The sequence below is a fragment of the Phyllobates terribilis genome, unplaced genomic scaffold, assembly GCF_046119375.1.
Source record: "Phyllobates terribilis strain yellow unplaced genomic scaffold, ASM4611937v1 Scaffold_17__1_contigs__length_24005725, whole genome shotgun sequence".
Lineage (NCBI taxonomy): Eukaryota > Metazoa > Chordata > Amphibia > Anura > Dendrobatidae > Phyllobates > Phyllobates terribilis.
The window spans coordinates 2,879,677-2,904,348 of NW_027362777.1; the positions used below are offsets into that span (position 1 = coordinate 2,879,677).

General features: G+C 41.5%; 1 protein-coding gene and 1 long non-coding RNA gene across 2 annotated transcripts; both read right to left on the reverse strand.

Moving 5' to 3' along the window:
• Positions 1-7,840: 7,840 nt before the first annotated feature.
• On the reverse strand, positions 7,841-13,103 carry LOC141176177 (uncharacterized). Its single transcript, XM_073660172.1, has 4 exons — positions 12,971-13,103; positions 12,790-12,887; positions 12,503-12,593; positions 7,841-10,525 (listed from the first exon to the last, which is right to left on the reverse strand). Exons 1-4 carry the CDS (start codon positions 13,101-13,103, stop codon positions 9,372-9,374), a joined length of 1,476 nt encoding a protein of 491 aa, XP_073516273.1. The 3' UTR covers positions 7,841-9,371.
• Positions 13,104-13,982: 879 nt separating this feature from the next.
• Positions 13,983-23,459, reverse strand: LOC141176038 (uncharacterized). The gene is made up of 3 exons (XR_012253097.1): positions 23,410-23,459; positions 14,151-14,541; positions 13,983-14,055 (listed from the first exon to the last, which is right to left on the reverse strand). It is a non-coding gene; the product is annotated as an uncharacterized lncRNA (long non-coding RNA).
• Between the last annotated feature and the right edge of the window lie 1,213 nt (positions 23,460-24,672).

A 24,672-nucleotide genomic window follows, 5' to 3' on the forward strand; every position in this document is an offset into this window, starting at 1 on the left:
TTCGACATGTGCAATGCAACCCAAGAACAAAAGCAAAAGACCTTGTGAAAAGGATGGCAGAAGCTGGTAAGATTGTGTCAATTATCACAGTGAAACGAGTACTATATCAACATGGGCTGAAAGGTCACTCTGCCAGGAAGAAGCCATTACTCCAAAAGAAACATTAAAAAGTCAGTTTAATGTTTGCAAATGCACACAGGAACACAGACCTTAATTTCTGGAGACGTTCTGTGGTCTGATGAAACTAAAATTAAACTTTTTGGGCATAATGACTATTGTTACGTTGGGAGGAAAAAGGGAGAAGCTTGGAAGCCTAAGAACTAGTGTTGAGCGAGTATGTTCTGTCCGAGTATGCTCGGGCCCAGCTCCGAGTATTTATAGCTGCTCGGTGATATGGTTGAATCGCTCCCGTGTGCATGATTTGCAACTGTTTGACAGTTTTATTACATGTGAGGAATGTGTAAGAAATAGTCATTCCTCATATGTAATAAAACTATTAAACAGTTGCAAATCATGCACACGGGAGCGATTCAACCATATCACCGAGCAGCTATAAATACTCGGAGCTTGGCTCGAGCATATTCAGCAAAAGGGTTAATAGAACATACTCGCTCAACACTACTAAGAACACCATCCCAACTGTGAAACATAGGGGGGGCAGCATCATGTTGTGGGGTTGTTTTGCTGCAGGAGGGACTGGTGCACTTCACAAAATAGATGGCTTCATTAGCAAACAAGATTATGTGGCAATACTGAAGCAACATCTCAAGACATCAGCCAAGAAGTTAAAGTTTGGGTGGAAATGGGTCTTCCAAAAGGACAATGACCCGAAGCATACTGCCAAAATGGTAACAAAGTGGCTTAAGGATAACAAGTCAATGTTTTGGAGTGGCCATCACAAAGCCCTGATCTCAATCCTATTGAAATTTTATGGGCAATGCTGAAAAGGCAGGTGCGAGCAAGGCGACCTACAAACCTGGATCAGTTACATCAGTTTTGTCAGCAGGAATGGGCCCAAATTCCAACCAACTATTGTGAGAAGCTTGTGGAAGGATACCCCAAACGTTTGACCCAAGTCATTCAGTTTAAGGTCTATGGTACCAAATACTAATGAAATGTATGGAAATTTTTGACTTTGCAGTAAATAATAAAAATGCCTTAAAACATTCTCTCTCTCTCATTATTCTGGCATTTGGCAAATATAAAAAATGATGGTAATTCTAAATGACCTAAAGCGGGAAAGATTTATTCTGATTTCATGTCAGATATTGAGAAAAACATGTAGATGTGTCTTTTTATATAGTGTATGTAAACTTCTGGTTTCAACTGTATATATTGTATCATGTGCCCCCAAAAATCTGCACTTTATTCCTCGTTGGTTTTGAGTTAGTTACTCAAATCTATACCCCTGATGTCAATACAATGCAGTTTTTTATTCTAACGCCCCGGCCCCACTATCCGTATTCGGTCAGTATTTTTTATCAGGAATGGGGGATAAATGCAGGAATTGGTGACTTGTTTCCATTATACCTTTTCTCTGATTGTTCCTCACCTGGTTTTGGCTCCCACTCCTGAGAAAAAATACTGACCGAATACTGACCAAATACTGATAGTGGGACGGTGGCCTAAGATCGCTAGTGTTTCTAGTTAGGTAAGGATGAGGTTGCTTTATTAGTTAACTTTCATTGCAGGGGACATTGGCTTCATCTGGAATGGGCATTATGGTAAGTAGGGTTTCATTTAGAACAATAGAAGGTCTCTGTGTTTATTCCAAATAAAATATTTTATGCATGGTGTTGTAGTTATTTCACATATCACTTTCACCATGGTGTTAGTAATGGGGGCATCTTATAGACGCCTCTCCATTACTAACCTGGGCTTGATGTCAGCTGGCATTATAAGCTGACATCAACCCCAGCCCTATTACCCCACTGCCACCGCTACAGAGCAGTGGGCAGAGCGGAGGCTAAGTGCCACTTCTGCAGCGGCTGAGGGCTGCTGTTAATAGCCTAGGAAGGGGCCATGAATATTGGCCCCCTCCAAGGCTAGAAATATCAGTCCCCAACAGTCTGCCTAGCCTTTGCTAGCTGTTAAATAGGGGGACCCCAAATCATTTTTTGGGGATCCACCATTTTAATAGCTAGTAAAGGCTAAGTATTCAGCTGGGGGGCTGATATTAGTAGCCTGGGAAGCTCCGTGGGCATTACCCCCTTCCCAGGCTTCAAAAATCTGCCCCAGCCGTCTGCTTAACCTCTGTTAGACTATAAAATTACGGGGGACGACACACCAATTTTTTTTTAAATAAATCCTTTAATTTAACAATAAATGACAAGTACAGTAACCAGCACTGTCATTGTACTAATTATATACATGACTGACACCTTTCTATCTATTCTATGTGTATAGCTATTCTTTCTGTTCTAAATTGTCAGGTACCGATGTATTGTAACTGTATGCGGCTGATGAATTGGCAGCTTTTAAAGAGACGGGTGAGTGAAAATCGGAGGGCACTCGCATGGTCTGAGCGCTGTGCGATTTTTTCTCGTCCGAGATACGTGGCAAATTGCAGCATGCTGTGAAATTTTTCTCAGCCCGATTTCAGCTGAGAAAAAACAAATCGCAGATGAGATGTCATTCATTCACTAACATTGGTCCGAGTGCAATTCAATTTTTTATTGCTCTTTCCCAACTAAAGCAGAGAAGGAAAGCACGCAGTGGATGCTGGGCTGTGATGTGCGGTGAAACCCCGACCACGGCCCATCAATCAATGGGGAGGGCGTAACTTGCTCACGTCCGACTGCAGCCGGAAGTTGATGTGACATCAGCGAATGTCGGAGCCGGCAGCAGCCGGGGTCACGTGATGCCTGGTGAGCGGCCAGCAATAGCGCCGCTCACAGGCAATAAAGAACAAGCAAGGTATTTACAAAAAGACTTGTTGGCACAGTTTAAATCCATAGAGTCATTGTTAATAGTAGTGGACAACCTTTTGTAGGTCCTTATAAAATTATTAAAATTTTAAATCCTGTAAGTTAAGTTGCAACTTCTTATTGCCTGGAAATCAATAATTCTTTCCATTCTTCTCTTTTAAAAAAAAATTGAGGGGACCTCAAGACATAATTGAGGTGGATTTGGAAGGGTATTGGGAGTATGAAGTAAGGCGAATTCTTGATTCCAGGTGGGTCAGGTCTGCATTATCTCGTCAAGTGGAAAGATTATGGTTCTTAAGATAATTCCTAAGTTAATTTGGGGTGTTATGGATAAATATATGTATGATTATGGAAGTTATATGAAAATAGTATGTATTAAGAATTGTAGATAATACAAAATTCCCTCCTCCTGCCCGAACCACATTGTACCAACAACCTCATATTGATCAAAGATCCACATAGTACGTGGAACATGGAATTATGGAAAATCCCTAATGATTATCGACTAACATATTAATCTGATAATAACAGCTTTCTAATGATCTTTATTACTTTTAGGGAAATTACAGAATAATAAAAGATAAGTGACTATACTGATTGACCTTTGAACCTTATGTGCAAGACGGACTAAATTGATTTAATTGAGAGTCAGCTTGACTTAATTTACATATTATGTTTACATATTAAAATAATGACCCATTAGCGACAGATGTCAGCCAGAATTATGAGATAAGGCAATGAGGTAATGTGTGGAAAGGTTCCTGATTTTTCCTATAAAAAGCCTATTTGAGACACTACTCAGTGTTCATTTGTGATTTCTCCGACCGTATAGATCCTATATACAATTTGACGGCAGACAACTAAGACGAGAATACACACATTTTTTGTGCCCCTAACAGGGGGCTCTTCAGGCGATCAGATAGACAGATTATTTGGTGGGGCTGGGGAAAACCCAGCAGTCATGGTACACGTTGGTACCAATGACAAAGTTAGAGAGAGGTGAAAGGTCTTTAAAAATGATTACAGGGAATTAGGAGAGAAGCTGAAGTACAGGTGGTGTTTTCAGATATACTGCTGATTCCACTACGTCACTAGAAAGTCAGCGGGAACTTAAGGAGATAATTGTCAGGGTTTTGGTTCATGGAGAACTGGGCTGACTTCTCTGTTGGCTACTATCTTTACGATAGGGACAGGCTGCACCTCAAGAGGAGAATGCAGATGTGCTGGGGGGAAAATGGTCAGATAGATGGAGGAGCTTTCAAACTAGGATATGGGGGGAGGGAGGGTAGCTGTGCAAATAAGGGGGTAGAGTAGACAGAGAGAGTGAGATATTCAAGGAAAGTAAGGAGGCGAGTAGCCGTAATAAATGTGCTAATAGTATTAAATGTCTGCTGGCAAATGCAAGAAGTCTTGAAAACAAAATGAATGAATCAGAGACTCTTAGGTCAGCCACAGATTACGATGTGGTGGGTATTACAGAAACCTGGTTGGATGAAAGCCATGACTGGGTGTCAAACAGAGGGTTACACTACATTCAAACGGATAGGAAAGAAAAATAGGTAGAGGGGTGGGTATTTTAGTTAAAACCAATTTAAGACCTCAAGCTCAATGACGACATGGGGGGCAGCTTCGACAATGTACTGCACACATGGCCAACTTTTGGTGATTATATTTGACCCACGACACCAGAACCACCACATCTATGTGGGGCCATTATTCTGCATGGAAGACTTTGTGGGGCCCATTATACTGGATGGAAAGTTATGTGGGGCCAATCATACTGTATGGAGGACTATGTGGGGCCCATTATTCTGTATGGAGGACTGTGTTGGGCCCATTATACTATATACTGGTTGGTCCACGACTTTGTCCCACTTTTTCATTTTGGCCCTCTGCATGTTTTGAGCTTTACATCCCTGATGTAAAATCAGTATGGGTAAATGTACATGGAAATGGCAATAATGGAAAGCTGCTAATTGGACTTTGCTACAAGCCTCCTAATATAGCTGAACACGTAGAGGATGATATGCTGCAACAAATTAAAAAGGCAACAAAAACAAGTCATGGTCAAAAGTGTTGGCTCCCTTGAAATTGTTCCAGAAAATGAAGTAATTCTCCCAGAAAATTATTGCAATTACATGTTTTGTTATAGACGTTTATTTCCTTTGGATGTATTGGAACAACACAAGAAAACACAGAAAAAAGGAAACTTGAACATAATTTCACACAAAACCACATAAAATAGGTCGGACAAAATTGTTGACACCTTGCCAAAATTGTGGCTAAACAACTTTGTTTCAAGCATGTGAAGCTTGTTCAAACGCAATTGTCGCAAATAACAGATATGGGCAATATGAAAATCACAACTAAAACCAGATAAAAAAGGGAGAAGTTGATTCAATCTTTTCATTGTGTGCATATGTGTGGCACACTAAGCATGGAGAAAACAGAAAAAGGAGAACTGTCTGAGGACTTGAGAACCAAAATTGTTGAAAAATATCAATAATTTCAAGGTTATAAGTCCATCTTTAGAGATCCTCATGTTCCTCTGTCCAAGGTGCGCAACATAATCAATAAATTTACAACACATACAGTCAAATATGGTGGAGCTTCAAAGATGTTTTGGGGTTGCTTTGCTGCCTCTGGTCAGGTACCTTAACTGTGTGCAAGGCATCATGAAATCTGAAGATTAGCAAAGGATTTTGGGGCACAATGTAGTGCCTAGTGTCAGAAAGTTGGGTTTGCTTGCTAGGTCATGGGTTTTCCAGCATGACAATGACCCCAAACATATTTAAAGAAGCACCCAGAAAATGGATGGAAACAAAGTGCTGGACAGTTCTGACCAGCAATGAATCTGGATGTAAATCCCATTGAACACCTGTGGAGAAATCTTAAAATTGCTGTTTGGAGAAAAATATAAAAATCTAAAAGTCCTCAGTGGTTGATACCATCTTTTCAGTTAGCCATTAGTCAGTAAGCTTTCGAGACTACTCAGGTCTCTTCATCAGACATAGTATAACACAAAATCTGAATAGTCACATATTAATACACAACAGGGCACAGTAAAGGGAAGGGGGGGGGGTGTTCCTCTGTGAAGCAGAGAAACAAAAAGATGGCCACACAAGTTCAAAATAGTAAAGAAGTAAGAAAACTCCTTTGTTAACACATGTAGTAAACACAAATTACAAAAATAATTGCGGACGACAGAGTGGACACAGAGTGCTGGATCAACATGAATAAAACAATGTTAAAAACTGTGACACAGCGCCCGAAAGGTCAGCCTATATAGCAAGTGGAAATATAAGGGGGACAGCAACAGGGTCACATGTATTAATAAATATATACCACCCATAAAGAATACCTTTTCCAAATTGTACCCCCAAAACAATAATATCCCATCACAATCCAACTACCCAGAAACAAAAGGGTTAAAACCCTTATACAGATAGAAATAATATAAACAATTGGTCATAAATAAGCTGAAATAGCTGTGTACCTGGGTAAGGCCACCAGACAGGCTCTGCTACCGTCACCCCGACGTACGTTTCGGTAGGAAAACCTTTTTCAAGGGGCACAGGAATAATGCAATAGATAAGACAAGTGACGTGAAGCAGAACTATCAGTATGGGAGAGGGAGAAGCAGTTGTGGCCGTAAAAATGTTTGGCCACAAGTAGAGCTATTCTTTTTTTCTTTTATTGTGTGGCGATGAGAATTCATCCTTGTTCTAAGTTTTTGCCTTGTCTCCCCTACATACAGACCCCCAGTTGGACATTTGTTACATATAATTAAGTTCATTGTGATGCAGCTGAAAGTACCTGGGGTCTTGTGGTCCTGATGTGAGTTGGGAATCTTTATTTTATCCATGGTCATTATAAACGGACAGGTTTTACATATACAGTTGGTGAGGATAAATTTTATAAGTTTCACCTCAAAGGTGAAACTATCCTCCCGGTCAGTTTTCTTTCCCTCCCAGTACCTTTTCATTCTAACAATGATAGGTTTCTAGGAGATTATACTTGTTCCTTTTATTTGTGGTTCTCCTTAGCTTGCCTTCTTTGCCCTATATGAATGTGATTTTGTTTCTCACTCAGAGTTTTCGTATTTTACTTCATACTTTCTTTTCCCTTGTTGAGAGTGTGTTGCAGCCTCCCCTCTGGTTCCTCAGGAGGTATGAGAAACTCCTCAACGGCTTATTAGTTAGTTGGGTGTGTGGTGGCATTTTTAGTTGTGCAGCTAGGGCCTTTCCAATCTCTACAGAGAGTAATTGGGTGTAGTTGTGACATTCTCCCCTGTGTGGGTTCTCCGGTGGTTATCAAGATGCGCTTTCTGGTTAAAACATTTCCCACATTTTGAACATGAAAAAGGCTTCTCCCTTGTGTGAGTTCTCTGGTCCTTATCAAGATCCGATTTCTAGTTAAAACATTTCCCACATTCTGGACATGAAAAAGGCTTCTCCCCTGTGTGAGTTCTCTGATGTTTCATAAGATTTGATTTCTCTGTAAAACATTTCTGTAAAGGGAAGTGTCCTAGGTTGTACATGTATATATGTATCTACATACTAGCCATGCTTGCAGATAAGTATACATGTATATATTGGCCCCCATCTCCTTATGTGTTTCAGCCTGCTTGCTGCTGTTGGGGGCAGGATCAACAAAATGTCCAGCCATGTACTAAAACAGGTTTTGCGAGTATGGCTGGACATGAACAAAGACCTTAGCCAGTGGGCGGGGAATAATACATCATTTCCGGTGCAGGACTTAAAACCCCAGAGCACTCATGTGCTAGCCCTCTTTTCTCTTTGGACTGTTAGAGATGGACATAACACATGGCTGAGTATCTCTCTTCCCCTGTAACTCTTTACTTGCTAGCCCTACATACCCTGTACTAACCCTATCATTGTATCTGTATATATATATATAGGGAAAGTTAGTATAGTTGGGTGGGCTGATATTGCATGAGTGATTAGGAAACATGGGTGGAAAATAGGTAATTGGGAATTGTATATTGTTATTATTATTGTGTACTGTGTTAGTGGGATAAATAGTAGTATATTATCTGTAGACTTTTGTGTAATAAATACCTTTTATTAGCACACGGTTTTGTCTCAGTTGGTATATAGTATAAGGCACAGATAACGTTAGTGGATAATAATTATTAATAATCAAGTTTGATGTTAATAGTTAATATCGGACCTCAATAGAGGAGTAGGAGAGTTCCCCCATTAATTACTGATATTTTTGGAGGGAAACCTCGTCTTTTAACAATGGCGAGCCAGCCAGGAGTACTCATAACCCTGCAGAAGCAAGCTGCGGGAGAGGAATAGAAAGACTGGCAGGGTGAGGGGTGTACACAGGATAGTGACTCGGGCCAACCTATACACTGAGGGTAAAGCCATTCCAGAGTCTGACCAGCAAGACAACTTTGGGGTAGGCAGATACCTGAAGACTGGCAACGACAGGACCACAGCAAAAAGACTTTAACAACAAAAAGAGTTTGATTAAAGATCCAAGAAAGAAGCAGAGTGTATTCTGTGGAGGGATGCGTTGGATTACGGTGAAAGGCAGGGAAGAGTTGATGGCCGTAATGGCTGATGTCTAGGTACCTAAGTGCAGTATTATACTTCATTCCATCCTGAACTGTCACAACTTATAAATGGGGCTGGAGTAGGCAAATATATCCCAGTACAACACTTCCCTCAAATTTCATTGTCGTGTTCTCGACAACAAGGGGATTGTAAAGGGAAGTGTCCTAGGTTGTACATGTATATATGTATCTACATACTAGCCATGCTTGCAGATAAGTATACATATATATTGGCCCCCATCTCCTTATGTGTTTCAGTCTACTTGCTGCTGTTGGGGTCAGGATCAACAAAATGTCCAGCCATGTACTAAAACAGGTTTTGCGAGTATGGCTGGACATGAACAAAGACCTTAGCCAGTGGGCGGGGAATAATACATCATTTCCGGTGCAGGACTTAAAACCCCAGAGCACTCATGTGCTAGCCCTCTTTTCTCTTTGGACTGTTAGAGATGGACATAACACATGGCTGAGTATCTCTCTTCCCCTGTAACTCTTTACTTGCTAGCCCTACATACCCTGTACTAACCCTATCCTTGTATCTGTATATATATATAGGGAAAGTTAGTATAGTTGGGTGGGCTGATATTGCACGAGTGATTAGGAAACATGGGTGGAAAATAGGTAATTGGGAATTGTATATTGTTATTATTATTGTGTACTGTGTTAGTGGGATAAATAGTAGTATATTAACTGTAGACTTTTGTGTAATAAATACCTTTTATTAGCACACGGTTTTGTCTCAGTTGGTATATAGTATAAGGCACAGATAACATTAGTGGATATTAATTATTAATAATCAAGTTTGATGTTAATAGTTAATATCGGACCTCAATAGAGGAGTAGGAAAGTTCCCCCATTAATTACTGATATTTTTGGAGGGAAACCTCGTCCTTTAACAATTTCCCACATTCTGAACAGGAAAATGGCTTTTCTCCTGTGTGAGTTCTCTGATGGTTGATAAGAGTTGATTTCACTGTAAAACATTTCCCACATTCTGAACAGGAAAATGGATTCTCCTCTGTGTGAGTTCTCTGATGTTTATAAAGATATGATTTGTGTCCAAAACATTTTCCACAATCTGAGCATGAAAAAGGCTTCTCCTCTGTGTGAGTTCTCTGATGTTTGATAAGATTTGATTTCTTTGCAAAAGATTTCCCACATTCTGAACATGAAAATGGCTTCTCCCCTGTGTGAGTTCTATGATGTCTGATAAGATTTGATTTCTCTGTAAAACATTTCCCACATTCTGAACAGGAAAATGGCTTTTCTCCTGTGTGAGTTCTCTGATGGTTGATAAGAGTTGATTTCACTGTAAAACATTTCCCACATTCTGAACAGGAAAATGGCTTCTCCTCTGTGTGGGTTCTCTGGTGCTTAAGAAAACTAGATTTATGGTTAAAACATTTTCCACATTCTGAACATGGAAAAGGCTTCTCACCTGTGTGAGTTCTCTGATGTATATTAAGATATGATTTCTGGTTAAAACATTTCCCACATTCTGAACAGGAAAATGGCTTCTCCCCTGTGTGAGTTCTCTGATGTGTGATAAGAGTTGATTTCTCTGTAAAACATTTCCCACATTCTGAACATGAAAATGGCTTTTCCCCTGTGTGAGTTATCTGGTGCCTAACAAGATCTAATTTCTGATTAAAACATTTCCCACACTTGGCACAAGAAAATCTATTCTCTGCTGTGTGAATTTTTTGAGGTTTAAGAAAAGACTTTTTGGGAGGAAAACTATTTCTATATTCTGAACGTGAAAATGGCTTCTTTGCATTAGAAGCATTTTGCTTTTTAATGCTTATTTTGTGACTTTGATTTTCCTTAGTAGTCAGTAATGAATCAGAAGACAGGACCTGTTTCAAAGGATCAGATGACAGATCTTTGCTGTGAAGGGATGATGGTAAATCTGGAGAAATGTCATTCACTTCAATTGTATCCTGTTGGATCTGAAAATAATCTGATTTGAAAATTGAAGATATCAGCTGTCCCTCTGATCTCCTGGTACAGACATCTGCCAAGAAGAAAACCAATTATTATTTTTTAATAAAAATTCCTTGAATTTTATATTTTTGAACATTTCTACTTAAACTGTCCATAAAAAAGGCAAGTTATATAAAAAAATTCACTTATCCACCAGGACAATGACTGTCTAATAGAAAACCTCATAGGATTGAGCAGTAGAGCGTGGTGTTCAACCGTTTTTTCATTCTGCCTCCAAATATGGAATAAAAAGCCACCAAACAATGTTATGTAGCCGAAAATAATACCAATAAAAACTTCTACTCCTCTCACAAAAAACAATTCCCCACTCAGGTCCATCATTTGTCAATGTAATAACAGAGGTTTCCACATTACTAGTGGCTCAAAGGCTCTTGAAAAGCAACATGGCTTCCATAAACCAATCCAGCAATATCCACTCTCCCAAAGTCAGATCGCCCCCTCGCTTATGAGCCTTACAGTAGTTTATGTGCCTAAATCACATTTAGCATCTATGTATTTGGCATTACTATAATGAGAAGAACCCACTTAATTTATGGTGTGTGTCTCCTGGAGCACAATCTGGGCACTATGTGTTGGGTAATAAAATAGCATATTTGCAATTTTCACTCTCCAACATCCACTGCGTGCTAATTTCTGGAGAGTGACTGTGGAGTCAAAATAGTCACTACTCCTATAGATTAATTCACTGAGGGTTATAATTTCCAAAATGGGGATTTCTACTGTTCTGGTTTTCTGCCATTTTGTCATATTAGGGCTTCTGCAAAAGGTGTGTCCCATCTCCTCTGGGACATCTACTTCTCCTCGTGCTTCGACTTATGTGACGTTTGCTTTTGTCACCAGGAGCCGCCTTATTCATCCTGCAGGCAGCGCTAGTGATGGAGGAGACGTCCGAACCAGAAGCTCTGGACGGCGCAGGTTCTGTCCAGCCACTAAGATTAGGGTTGCTTGGACCAGTAGTACCATCCAGTCTGGCAGTATGGGTGTGTGTGTTATCCAGCTGGAGTAATCTGCTCCCTGCTTCAGCCAACTGGAAAGCACCGCACGCTACTAAAGCCGGAAGCATATTGCCGGAAGCAGCCAGGTACAGTCTTGTTCTCCTCTGGTTCAGTCCTCTGTGCTCAGCTCCCGGCTTGTGTATTTGTTTTATGTTGTGACCTCGGCCCGTTTACTGACTACTCTTGTGTCTTCTGATTTTGTATTTTCTCTGCTCTCCTGTTCTGACCTGGCTACCTGACTATTCTTCTTCCCATCTCACACCACAGAACAGCAGGTAACACTGTGGCCCAAGCCTAGGGATCTTTGTGTAAGTCCAGATCCATGTAGAGAGGTTAAAGGGTGATGAGGAAAGTAATTTGTGAAATATGTAAACGGGGTAGATAAGGCAAGCCTGTTCGTGGTGGCCATCTTTTGAGCTTCCAGGTGACCATGAACAGCGCCTCCAATACATTGTGTCTGCAAACTATTCCAGCAAAATCTGCATTCCTAATAGCTAAATGGCGCTCCTTCCCTTCTAAACCTGCCATGTGCAGTAGTGTACAACCGTATATAGGGTATTGTCAAATTCAAAAGAAGTTGGAAAATAATTTGTAAGGTCCATTTGTTTCTTATTATCCTTTGTGAAAAATTTCAAAGTTATCACCACATAAAGTGACACACGTCAGATTTGAAAAATGGGGCCTGATCATCTGCACATTCTACGCACGCTGTCATTTAGCTTTGTAGTTTACAGACCTGGGCAGGTAACGGTCAGCATCATCTAATCCCAGGGGGTAGGTGGATCCTCCAGGTTGTAAGTGCTATAGAAAAGGGCTTTCCCAATTTCCCAAAGTAATCTGAATATTTTCGGACGGAGGAGATTGTTGTGGTCTAGCGGCAAAATGGTGACCACAAGATTGTGATACGGCCGGACTACACAACCGATAAAGCAGCCACAGTCGGTGACTGAGAAGAATCTGTGACTTCTCTGCATTTAGTGGTCACTACTCACCTGGGTAGTCATATGTAGGAATCTCCTCTTTACACCGCTCATCACCCCTCACATATGTCTCTGTGGTATTAATATGGGTCAGACCTTCACCCTGAAACAAATATTATAAAAGTCACAGACAGATGGAGAAGTCCCATCTATGATCAGCTCTAATCCTGCCATCTCCACTGTTCTCATTACACAAATATAAAACATAATAATGGTGGATAAAACAAGACTGAATACAAAACCGTCACAGCCGTCTACACATCATAGGGGAGATCTCATGACACCTTCTCTCCATCTACCTGATGATCCTGAGGAACATTGGGATCTTCTTGTTTACAGTCCTGTGGAAGAAGAGGACGGGGACATCTCTCTGGTGTTGTCCTCTTACTGGATAGATCTGGAGGAAACACATACAGGGACTGAATTCATTCTTTACATACAGATAATTATAGGTCGTGTGTATTTAGTCCTGTCTATTACCTGGTGATGTGAGGGGCTGGGGAACCTCCATCATGACGCCCTTGTACAGATCTTTGTGTCCTTCTAAATACTCCCACTCTTCCATGGAGAAATAGACAGCGACATCCTGACACCTTATAGGAACCTGACACATACAATGATACCTTCATCCCCCCCAATCACTTCATAGCGTTACTGTAAAATGTCCCAGCATTCCCAGCAGTGTCACCTCTCCAGTTAGCAGCTCAATCATCTTGTAGGTGAGTTCTAAGATATTCTGGTCATTGATGTCCTCATGTATCAGGGGGTGAGGTGGAAGCTCTGTGATTGGGCTCAGGGGTCTTCCCCATCCCTCAGACACAGGGTTCTGACAGCGCTCACTAGAGGTTTTCTTCACTACTGTGTAATCCTGGTTATGGAGAGACACATTAATAAATCTCCCTCCAGACTTTTCCAGAGTCCTCACCTCTCCAGTTCTGTCCATCTGTTATTCCCATAGATAAGAATGATGTAATGTGACGTCATCAGAATCTCTCACCTCTCCAGTAAGCCGGAAGAGGATCTCTAGGGTGAGGTGTAATATCCTCTCCACCATCTTGTCTCTGTCCATAGCCACCTTTGATGGGTAAATCAGAAAAATTTTCTTATATTGAAGATCGTCACTGAGAGGATCCGAAGAGAGACCTGAAGGAGAAAAAGATAAGTTGATGGCACATCATAATACATCTATTGGAGATAATGAGGGAAAACATATAAGGAGATTTATTATTTTACAGTATTTCGTTTTTTTCTTTATATCTAGTAATAAAACCGTTATATTTTAGGACACAGACAACAAGCAGTTTCTTCCTTGGAGTCTGCAGCTGAATACGTTTCTCATAGACGCACTGTCAGGGAAATTTTGTGAAAATATTAACAATTTCTCCCAAACCCCTCTTAAACAGTGTATAATATTTTGTCAAACCCCATTAATGTGGATACAACATCATAGTATAGAGCAAGTATATATACAAATTGAAGAGAGGTGACACCTACTAGACTGCTGGATGGTATTCAAAGGTAGGAATTCAAAAGTGTGGAGATATGGTGACTCTGGTTGCTTGGGTCTGCAGAAAGGAGCAGAGAGTGGCAGACTCAGAGTTAACAGCTGAGAGGGACTGTGGAGGCAGAGATAGACCAAATAGAGCTGGACGTAGCATACCTGTGACCCCTAGTTCCTGGTTATAAGTTGGTACTGCACGTAGTGGCTTAGAGGAACGCGGTGTCCACCGCTAGTTCCTGGTGCTGTGAGAGTTGTCAGGGGCAGGATGGTATCGGCTGACCAATCGCCGCCAATCCCGCAGTGCTGTGTAGTGTGAACTCCGGAAGTGCATGTGTGACGTCACCGGAAGTGACGCACTGCTCCCAGGAAGCTGTGCATTCTGCAGGCTGGTGTAAATGCGTTCCAGTGAGCCGGAAGTTTAAGTGCCAGGGAGAGAGAATGTGCGTTCCACCAGTATAGAGCATAAGACCCAATGGGCATGAGCCAGAGCCTTTGTTGGAGTGGACAAGGATCTAGGAGAGGGGACAAGAGTGTGCCAGAGAGGAATAATCTGCAATAAAGGAGACAATATATGAGTAGGATATGGAGATCAAAACATGTATATTATTGACCTATTCAATTTGAAGACCACATATCCAAACGTAAAATACATTTCAACATAGGGTCACATAAGATCCCTGGGTGACAAGTTTCTCTATACCAATTGTTCAATGAGAACCAAACTCCAAACATAAAAAAAAAATTATATAAAAAGCCAGCAGGTCATAGTCCCTATTAAGGCCTTTCGGCTCTAAGGACTGTAATTCATGAATTCAATAGGCTTCTTTACGTTTGAGAAGGCTCACTCTGTCGCTCCCCCGACGTGGTGTCAAAACTTGTTCCAATACCTGGTATTTGAATTGAGAAATACGATGTCCTGCCATGATAAACTGTTGGGGAATGGGTAACATTAGGTTTTTGCACAGAATTGTGGACTTGTGCTTTGAAATCCTATCCCTTATGGGCTGTGCCGCCTCCCCCACACAGATTCGGCCGAATGGACATTTAATAAGATATACCACATATGAACTGTCACATGTAAAGTACCCTTTGATGTTGTATATTTTTTCAGTTTGTGGGTGATGAACAATGCTACCCCTGAGGACATTGTTGCATTGACGACATTGGAGACATGGGAATGTGCCCATTTTGGGATTCTGCAAAAACCATAGTCTCTAATATTGGTTCTTAAAACACGGTAGGAAGGGTTGTTGGAACGCAGGGATCGTGGGATAGCCGGTTTGTAAGATGTTCCTGTGTTTCCTAATGGTTTTATTTAAGATGTAGGCGAAGGGGTGGAACGTGTGAACGAAGGGAATTCTGTCCTTAGTGTTTGGAAGATCAGTTCTAGAATTCGACGCCTGGGGATTCAAGAAGCTAGGTGGATAGCCTCGTTCAGTGAATTTGGTCGACATTTCTTGTAACCTCTGATTGCGGATAGTTTCACTGGACACTATCCGTTTGACCCTCTGAAATCGTAATGTAGGTATAGATTTCTTCATCGACCTTGGATGATTGCTAGAAAAGTGTAATAGGTCATTGCGATCGGTGGGCTTGGAATAGAGATCAGTTGTTAGGTGGCCCTTTGTATCCTTGATCACCATGGTATCAAGGAAACTAACATGGCTTGAATCATATGTCATGGTGAAGCGTCTTTAAACCAAAGACGTTTAATGTTGTGGGATTGATTGCATTAGATAAATGTCTTCTAATATATTTTTTTAGCGACTCTGAAGTGCATCCCACATATTGTAGTTTACTCTCTATACATTCTATTAAATGCACTGCTCAAAAAAATAAAGGGAACACTCAAATAACACATCCTAGATCTGAATGAATGAAATATTCTCAATGAATACTTTGTTCTGTACAAAGTTGAATGTGCTGACTACAAAATCACACAAAAATTATCAAAGGAAATCAAATTTATTAACCAATGGAGGCCTGGATTTGGAGTCACCTCCAAAATTAAAAGTGGAAAAACACACTACAGGCTGATCCAACTTTGATGTAATGTCCTTAAAACAAGTCAAAATGAGGCTCAGTATTATGTGTGGCCTCCACGTGCCTGTATGACCTCCCTACAACGCCTGGGAATTCTCCTGATGAGGTTCCGCAAACTCCTGGACAGTCTGTGTTGTAACGTGACGTTGGTGGATGGAGCAAGACATGACCCAGCTTTCGTCCTTCTCCATCACAGCAACATCCCTTTAAAAACATATAAAAACTCGATACTGAGACTCTTGATCACGTCTGCTAGAGCATGTATTCCCTCACTATGGAAAAGTAACACTATCCCGACAATCTCACTATGGTTCTCCAAAATAAAAGAGATTAGGTTAATGGAGGAGCTCACCTACACGATCAATAACTCCCATGATAAATTTTATAAAACATGGCTCTACTGGAGTTTAAATCTTCCGCTGATTACCTGGCCCTCATAGGGGAAAGTTAAGTCTATACTTCAGGAGCCTCTCTGACGTTACCCTAACCCTTTTACCCATACATCCCTTCCCCCACTTCCCTTTGTCTTTGTGTATATTTGTGTTTTGGGCTTTAACTACTCATTTTTTCTTTTATAACCCTTATTTGTTAATCAACATGAATATGTAATGACTTAATGTTTAAGTCTGAGTCACCACGCTGGTATATCCTAAAACACATTGAACCAATGTTCTACCAGCGACTCTACTTTGGATTGTGTTTACTTATTTAATTTTCAAATGTTTTGGAAATACTGGTTATTGTTATTGTTATGGTCATGTTTGACCTACTACTTGTTGCACAACTAGTACCCGGTGTTTGTATTTGTATTTCCTTTTCAACACTTAATAAAGATAAATTTATAAAGAATAACCAAGTCACATTGAGTTTGATATTTGTTTCTTGAAAACAAACTCGGTGAAAGTTTTCCGCCAAGTGTAGAAGCCTTTTTGGATACAAAACTCAAACAAAATATGCAAACGAATTTACAAAGTCTGGAGGATGGATCTCAGACATCGAAAAAGCTAAGTTTGAAAGAAATATCAAAGACTACGAGTCAAATTCAATTTACACATGGAAATGAAACAAACCAAGAACTACTGTTTTGAAATACAGGTCACACAATAAATTCAAAGGAAATAGAGGAGAGCGGAGGTCAGCTTCACAAATCCTAATGTGTCCATGGGTTCCTCTAATTATAATTCTCTGAGGACTAATCTGATGCATCAGTGGGATCAACTAAAGACAGAAGGAACAAAAATAAATTCTCAAGTATTCCCCACAATTCAGCACAAAACAACAGGCCGGAAGAAAGCTCAGATGTGCCCGGAAGCATGCTTTCCACGCCGGATCGCGTAATGGTTTTGGATTGCATACCACCAACATAGAAAAGTCCTATCTCTGAGATGAGCGTCATTGGGGACTAAAAACAAGTATTGCACATCCTCCCATCATGCAATAGGCATGTAGATCTACTTTATCACTACAGAAAATATGGGATGATGGCCCACAGTATATTCGTAAATGATCAAATTTGTTCCCTATTGCATAATTAGAGATACACAAGGATCATCACACTTGTTAGTTACTAAATAGTATATGTAGGATATAACTGATAAGAAATAATTCTGATATAGAAGCTCAGATATCTCGATGAAGTACAACAATATGTGAACCTCATTCACAGGGAACTGAGTAGCAATGAATAGAGTATACAATCCAAAAATGTAATCCGGAATGGGTCTGTATTCATACAAAACAGGCATAGGAAATTAGCTCATTCAGTCCCTTAGGGGCTCGTGAATCCAGTCTGGAAATCCACTCATTTTCCTTTTTGGAGGATACATCTATTGTGATCACCTCCTATCACATTGGGTTTAACCACCTCAATGATGCAAAAGGAGATGTCTCTGGTTTCACCTCGATGTACACTATTCATATGTCTCGCTAATCGGGTCTCCTGACCATGGCATATGTCACCCAAATGCCCCCCACCCTCCTCCTAGACTCCCTCTTGGTCTTGCCTACATAATCTGTCCAAACACAAAAAAGAAAACAAGAACCGGCAACTTTGTACGGGGATGACAATTGGTCCAGGAATAGTGTACCGCTGTCTAGCCCGCATGTTGCTTTTAAAGTGATACAATAAAGGAGCACGTTTTAGGGACCGGTGAGTGCTATCCTTTCTTCTTATTTGCTTACATGTTACCTACATAATCTAGGGGGCAGGTGCATGTGGCCATATATACAAGTCCTGAGGTTTTACAGTTGGAATAACCCCTCTGAAAAAAGTTTTTACTCGTGGAGGAACTCGAGAAAGATTTACATGGTCTCATCCAATTACATGTACAACATTCTCCACATCTAAAGAAACTGCAGATTCTTCCAAGCCCCCTTGGGTGCAGTTTTTTTGTAGAAACTATGCACTAAATGGTCCCTAATTGACCAACCCTTTCTGAAAGTTATTGTGGGAGTAGATCACACAGCACCTTCCGAGCCGGGTCGGCCACAAGTATATCCCAGGTCACTCTGATTGTCATAAGTTTTTCTTACTCATGCTATCCCATCTTTTTCTTGGTCTCTTGGTTAGGTATGGAGGAGTGTCTGTCTCTCCCATTTTTCTGCAAACGATGATGTGGAATCCAAAATGTACCATGAGTACCCTATAATCCCTTAATCTGATGTTCAGGTCTATTGCCTGTATATTAAAATCTGAGACATTATGGCAGTACCTTCTCAACCATAAAAATTGACCCTTGGGTATTCCTCTTTTTATGGGGATGGGGTGGTGGCTATCCCACTTCAATAGTTTATTAGTGCTTGAAGGTTTATGGTAGATGAGTGTCCCTAGGGTCTCATCCCGTTCTTTCTTGATTAGTACATCCAGGAAAGGCAACTGGTAATAATTAAACTCTGATATAAATCTCAGGCTCACTCTATTGATATTGAGTTCCCTGATAAATTCAAGAGATTGTTCACTCGTCTCTGACCAGATGATTAAAATGTAGTCAATATATTTGTACCATACCCCAATATATGGATGTCACCACTTATGATCATCCCTGAATATTGTGGATTCCTCCCACCAGCCCAGGAATAGTTTAGCATACGAGGGGGCACAGGGGCTCCCCATCGCAGTACCACTGAGCTGGTGGAAGTACTTCCTGTCAAAAATAAATAAGTTATGTGTAAGAGTGAATTTTAGAAGATCCTCCATGAAGTCATTATGTCTACTACACTCTATTGATCTCGATTTCAAGAAATCAAGACTCTTCAGACCTACAGATCACTACCCATTCCTGCTAATACATGTGGGGACAAATGACACCGCAAGAAAGGACCTGGAAACCATCTGCAGTGACTTTGAAGACTTAGGCAAGAAAGTGAAAGAATTGGGAGCGCAGGTGGTCTTCTCATCCATCCTCCCAGTGGATGGCCATGGAACAATGAGGTGGAATAAGATTCTACAGGTGAACAACTGGCTACGTCGAAGGTGCCGTCAACAAGGATTTGGATTTCTGGATCACGGAATGAATTACCTATACGATGGACTACTTGCTAGAGATGGGGTGCACCTTACGAAGACTGGAAAACATGTATTTGGAAGTCGCCTTGCTACACTCATCAGGAGAGCTTTAAACTAGAACAATGTGGGAAGGGAAGCAAAAGGCCAGAAAAAGCTATACAGCTGACAAATACTATTGAGATCTCTGCTACTGGAAGTGGAAAGGAAGAACAAAGACAAAACAATTTAAATAATAAAAATATGGGAGGAAGAGAAACCAATCACAAACTAAAATGTTTTTATACAAATGCACAAAGCATGGGCAACAAACAAGGAGAATTGGAACTACTAATGCAGGAAAAGGAATATGATGTCATTGGAATCACTGAAACTTGGTGGGACGATACACATGATTGGAATAAAAGGCTAAAAGGATACAACTTATTTGCAAGAAACAGACTTGATAAACGAGGAGGAGGTGTCGCATTGTATGTTAGAAAAGCGTATATCTGCACAGAGATTGAAGCTTCAGAGACTGGGAGTTCTGTGGAAACTGTTTGGGTAAGAATACAAGGAGAGAACAACGGAAAGGACACCATTGTAGGCATTTACTACAGGCCACCTGGGCAAGCTGAAGATATGGATGAACTCTTTATGCATCAAATGACCAAGTTCTCCAAAAAATATGACGTAGTGGTCATGGGAGATTTCAACTATCCAGACATTTGTTGGGAATCTCTCTCAAGTAAAACTAACAGGTCAAGCAAATTCTTATCCTCTCTTGCTGACAACTTTATCTTCCAAAAGGTAGGGGAGAAAACAAGGGGATCTGCTACTTTGGATCTAATCCTTATAAACAGGGAGGAAATGGTTGAGGAGGTAAAGGTGGCTGGGACCCTAGGAGGCAGCGATCATGCTATTATAGAATTTTGGATAACTAGAGGAGGAAGACATGTTAAGACTCAAACTTCAAGGTTAGATTTTAGAAAGGCAGATTTTAAGAGACTCAGAAAGAGAATAGGAGGGATCCAATGGCTGGATGTCCTTAAGGACAAAAATGTCCAGGAAGGATGGGAAATTTTTAAAAATGAGATTCTCAAAGCACAATCGTTAACAATCTCGAAAAGTAGGAAGAATGGGAAGCATTTAAGGAAACCAGGATGGATGAACACAGAACTTAAACACATGCTAAAAAGAAAGAAAGAAATGTTTATTAAATGGAAAGAGGGAGGCATATCTAAAGAAGATTATAATGCAGTCTGCAGATCCTGCAGGGCACGTATCAGGTTAGCTAAAGCTGACAATGAACTAAGGCTTGCAAGAGATGTCAAAAGCAATAAAAAAGGATTTTGGGGGTATGTCAAAAGTAAAAGAAAAGTCAAAGATGCTATAGGATTTTTACAGGATGAAAATGGAGAAATGGTAAGAGAGGATGTTGAGAAGGCCGAACTTTTTAATTCCTATTTTGCATCTGTTTTCTCTCAGAAAGAAAATGTAACATCAACTGATCTTCACTGTCCTTTTAAAGGAATAGAAGAATCCAAGTTATCTGTAAACAGAAAGATTGTGAGGAAATATTTAGCTAACATAAATGAGTTCAAGTCTCCAGGTCCAGATGAATTACACCCCAGAGTACTGAAGGAGATCGTAGAAGAAATTTTAGAACCACTCTCCATAATCTTTGAAAATTCTTGGAGAACAGGAGAAGTCCCAGAAGACTGGAGAAGAGCAAATGTTGTTCCTATCTTCAAAAAGGGGAAGAAGGTGGACCCAGGGAACTATAGGCCGGTGAGTCTGACTTCTATACCAGGAAAGATCTTTGAACAAATTATTAAACAACATGTATGTAAGTACATGGATAAGAATGAAGTGATTAACCAAAGTCAGCATGGGTTTGTAACTAACAAGTCATGTCAGACTAACTTAATTTCCTTCTATGACAGAATCACTGACTGGGTGGATCAGGGAAATGCTGTAGATATAGTATATCTTGACTTCAGCAAAGCATTTGACAAAGTATCTCACACCATCCTTATTGAAAAAATGACCAAGTATGCAATGGACCAGGCAACTGTTAGGTGGATTCATAACTGGCTTAGTGATCGGACTCAAAGGGTGGTTGTAAATGGCTTCACATCCAGCTGGATGAATGTCTCAAGTGGGGTACCACAGGGCTCCGTCCTGGGACCTGTATTGTTCAACATCTTTATCAATGATTTAGATGAAGGAATTGAGGGTAAACTGATTAAATTTGCTGATGACACAAAGCTAGGAGGGATAGCTAATACTAGAGAAGAGAGAGTGAGGATTCAAAAAGACCTAAATAAACTGGAGCAGTGGGCAGCAACCAACAGAATGGTTTTTAACAGGGAAAAATGCAAAGTACTACATCTGGGCAATAAAAATGAAAAAAGCATATACAGAATGGGTGGAATAGAGCTAAGCAACAGTACATGTGAAAAAGACTTAGGTATACTAATAGATCATAGACTGAACATGAGTCAACAGTGTGATGCAGCAGCAAAAAAGGCAAATACAATTCTGGGATGTATTAACAGAAGCATACAGTCTAGATCACGTGAAGTCATTATCGGTCTTTACTCCTCTTTGGTCAGACCTCATCTGGAATACTGTGTACAGTTTTGGGCACCACATTTTAAAAAAGACATAGACAAACTGGAGCAAGTTCAGAGAAGAGCGACCAGAATGGTGACTGGTCTGCAAACCATGTCCTATGAGGAACGGTTGCAGGATTTGGGATTGTTTAGCTTGCAAAAAAGAAGACTGAGAGGAGACTTAATAGCTGTCTACAAATATCTCAAGGGCTGTCACATTGTAGAAGGATCATCTTTATTCTCATTTGCACAAGGAAAGACTAGAAGCAATGGGATGAAACTAAATGGGAGGAGACACAGATTAGATATTAGAAAAAACTTTTTGACAGTTAGGGTGATTAATGAGTGGAACAGGCTGCCACGAGAGGTGGTAAGTTCCCCTTCAATGGACGTCTTCAAACAGAGGCTGGACAGACATCTGTCTGAGATGATTTAGTGAATCCTGCTTTGAGCAGGGGGTTGGACCAGATGACCCAGGAGGTCCCCTCCAACTCTACCATTCTATGATTCTATGATTCTATGAAATGTCTTACTCCTCTGATACCATCCTCATGCGATATATTACTGTACAAAGCCTCGATATCTAGTAAGGCCTGCTCCCCTACATGCATGTATACATGCTCGAGGGTCTACATGTAGGGGAGCAGGCAAAGGGAAAACCAACTCCAGAGGGATTATTCTAACTGTAAAACCTCAGGACTTATTCCAACTACAGGACCTCAGGTGGTACTGTGGGGGCATCATACATACTACATAAGGGGCATAATGGGGGCATTACACTGTGTGGGGGGCATCATACATCCTGTATAAGGGGCATAATGGGGGCATTACACTGTGTGGGGGCATCATACATACTGCATAAGGGGCATAATGGGGGCATTACACTGTGTGGGGGCATCATACATACTGAATAAGCGCATAATGGGGGCATTACACTGTGTGGGGGGCATCATACATCCTGCATAAGGGGCATAATGGGGGCATTACACTGTGTGGGGGCATCATACATCCTGCATAAGGGGCATAATGGGGGCATTACACTGTGTGGGGGGCATCATACATCCTGCATAAGGGGCATAATGGGGGCATTACACTGTGGGGCCAGTAAAGGGGTCCTGTACTATGAGAACAATAAGTTTCCTCCCTTCCTGTCTCCATAGTTGGGTCGTCTGTATCTATTACAGGAAACAGAACAGAAACCTTATGATTCTTATAAGAGTCTCCGTGCTGAAGGGGTTAATGCCCCCTGCGCCCAGTAATGGGGGCCTCCACATACCTCCACCTGCAGAGCCGCCACCACATATATGGCTGCTCTGTGCGCACAGTAGTGATGGGTAGCTCCTGAACGAGCCGGCTCTAAGAGCCGGCTCTTTATAGTGAATCATATGAGTCGGCTCCTGGCAGGGAGCCAATTGAAATTTAAACGGCTCTTTGCCAGTTCACGTTCCACAGTCAGTCCCCTCTGGCCCCGCCCCTCCCTCCCCTCTGGCCACGCCCCTCCCTCCCCTCTAGCCCCGCCCCACCCCTACCTCCCCTCTGGCCCCGCCCCACCCCTCCCTTCCCTCTGGCCCCTCCTCTGGCCCCACCCCACCCCTCCCCTCTGGCCCCGCCCCTCCTTCTCCTCTGGCCCCGCCCCTCCCCTCCCGGCAGTAGTCACTCTGATCTTATCCAGGAGACTGAGAATGCCTGCTCCTCCTGCTGCCGCACATAGCACTGACTCACAGCCCCGCCCCTCCCGGCCCCTCCCTCCCCTCTGGCCCCGGCCCCTCCCTCCCCTCTGGCCCCGCCCCTCCCGGCCCCTCCCTCCCAGCAGTAGTCACTCTGATCTTATCCAGGAGACTGAGAATGCCTGCTCCTCCTGCTGCTGCACATAGCACTGACTCACAGCCCCGCCCCCCTCCAATCTGTGACAAGCAGCAGTCAGGCAGTCAGGCACTTTATTAAAGGAACACGGACATCTGGATTTAGCCTGATTATAGTTATTTACCGCCAGCTTGTAAATCCTCTCTGAGCGAGGGAGAAACAGCGGATGTAAATGTGCGTCCCTTGTTCTCTCTCATTCACTTGAATGGAAGAGAACAAATGATCCAGCGATGCATATGGGCAGGGCAGATAAGGATCTCCTCTGCAAACATACCATCGCTGGATTGAGCATCACTGGATCGCAGGCTCGGGTGCTGCATGGTCCATGCGGTCAGTCAGCGAGCGCTGGCCGACAACATGGTCGCATCCTGTGTGTCTTTTGCTGAATAGGGCTCCGGCACAGGACAACTTCCATGGAAACCCATGTAAACAGTTACATAGGTTTTTATGGAATACCAGCAGGATTGAAGCAGAATTTTTAAAATAAGTATATGGAGAATATACCTATTTTAAAAAGTTCTCTTCAATTAATGGCACTAATGCCCATGTGATCCAACCCCTTTAATGACATTATATTAGTGATGGCAAAAGACATTGGTCCTTGATGGGACACCAAAAAAACAGTCTTTTCCAAAACAGATAATAACAGAAGAAATAAACTGAATCAGTCCATCCA

Bases quoted from the DNA above. Each gene is read 5' to 3' on its own strand.
- LOC141176177 (XM_073660172.1), bottom strand. From the start codon at position 13,103: ATGTGTCAGGTTCCTATAAGGTGTCAGGATGTCGCTGTCTATTTCTCC. The intron at 12,888-12,970 runs GTAATAGACAGG...TGTTTCCTCCAG, and splicing joins CCAGCCCCTCACATCACCAG to ATCTATCCAGTAAGAGGACA. The intron at 10,526-12,502 runs GTGAGTAGTGAC...TCTTCTTGGCAG, and splicing joins TCCTACATATGACTACCCAG to ATGTCTGTACCAGGAGATCA.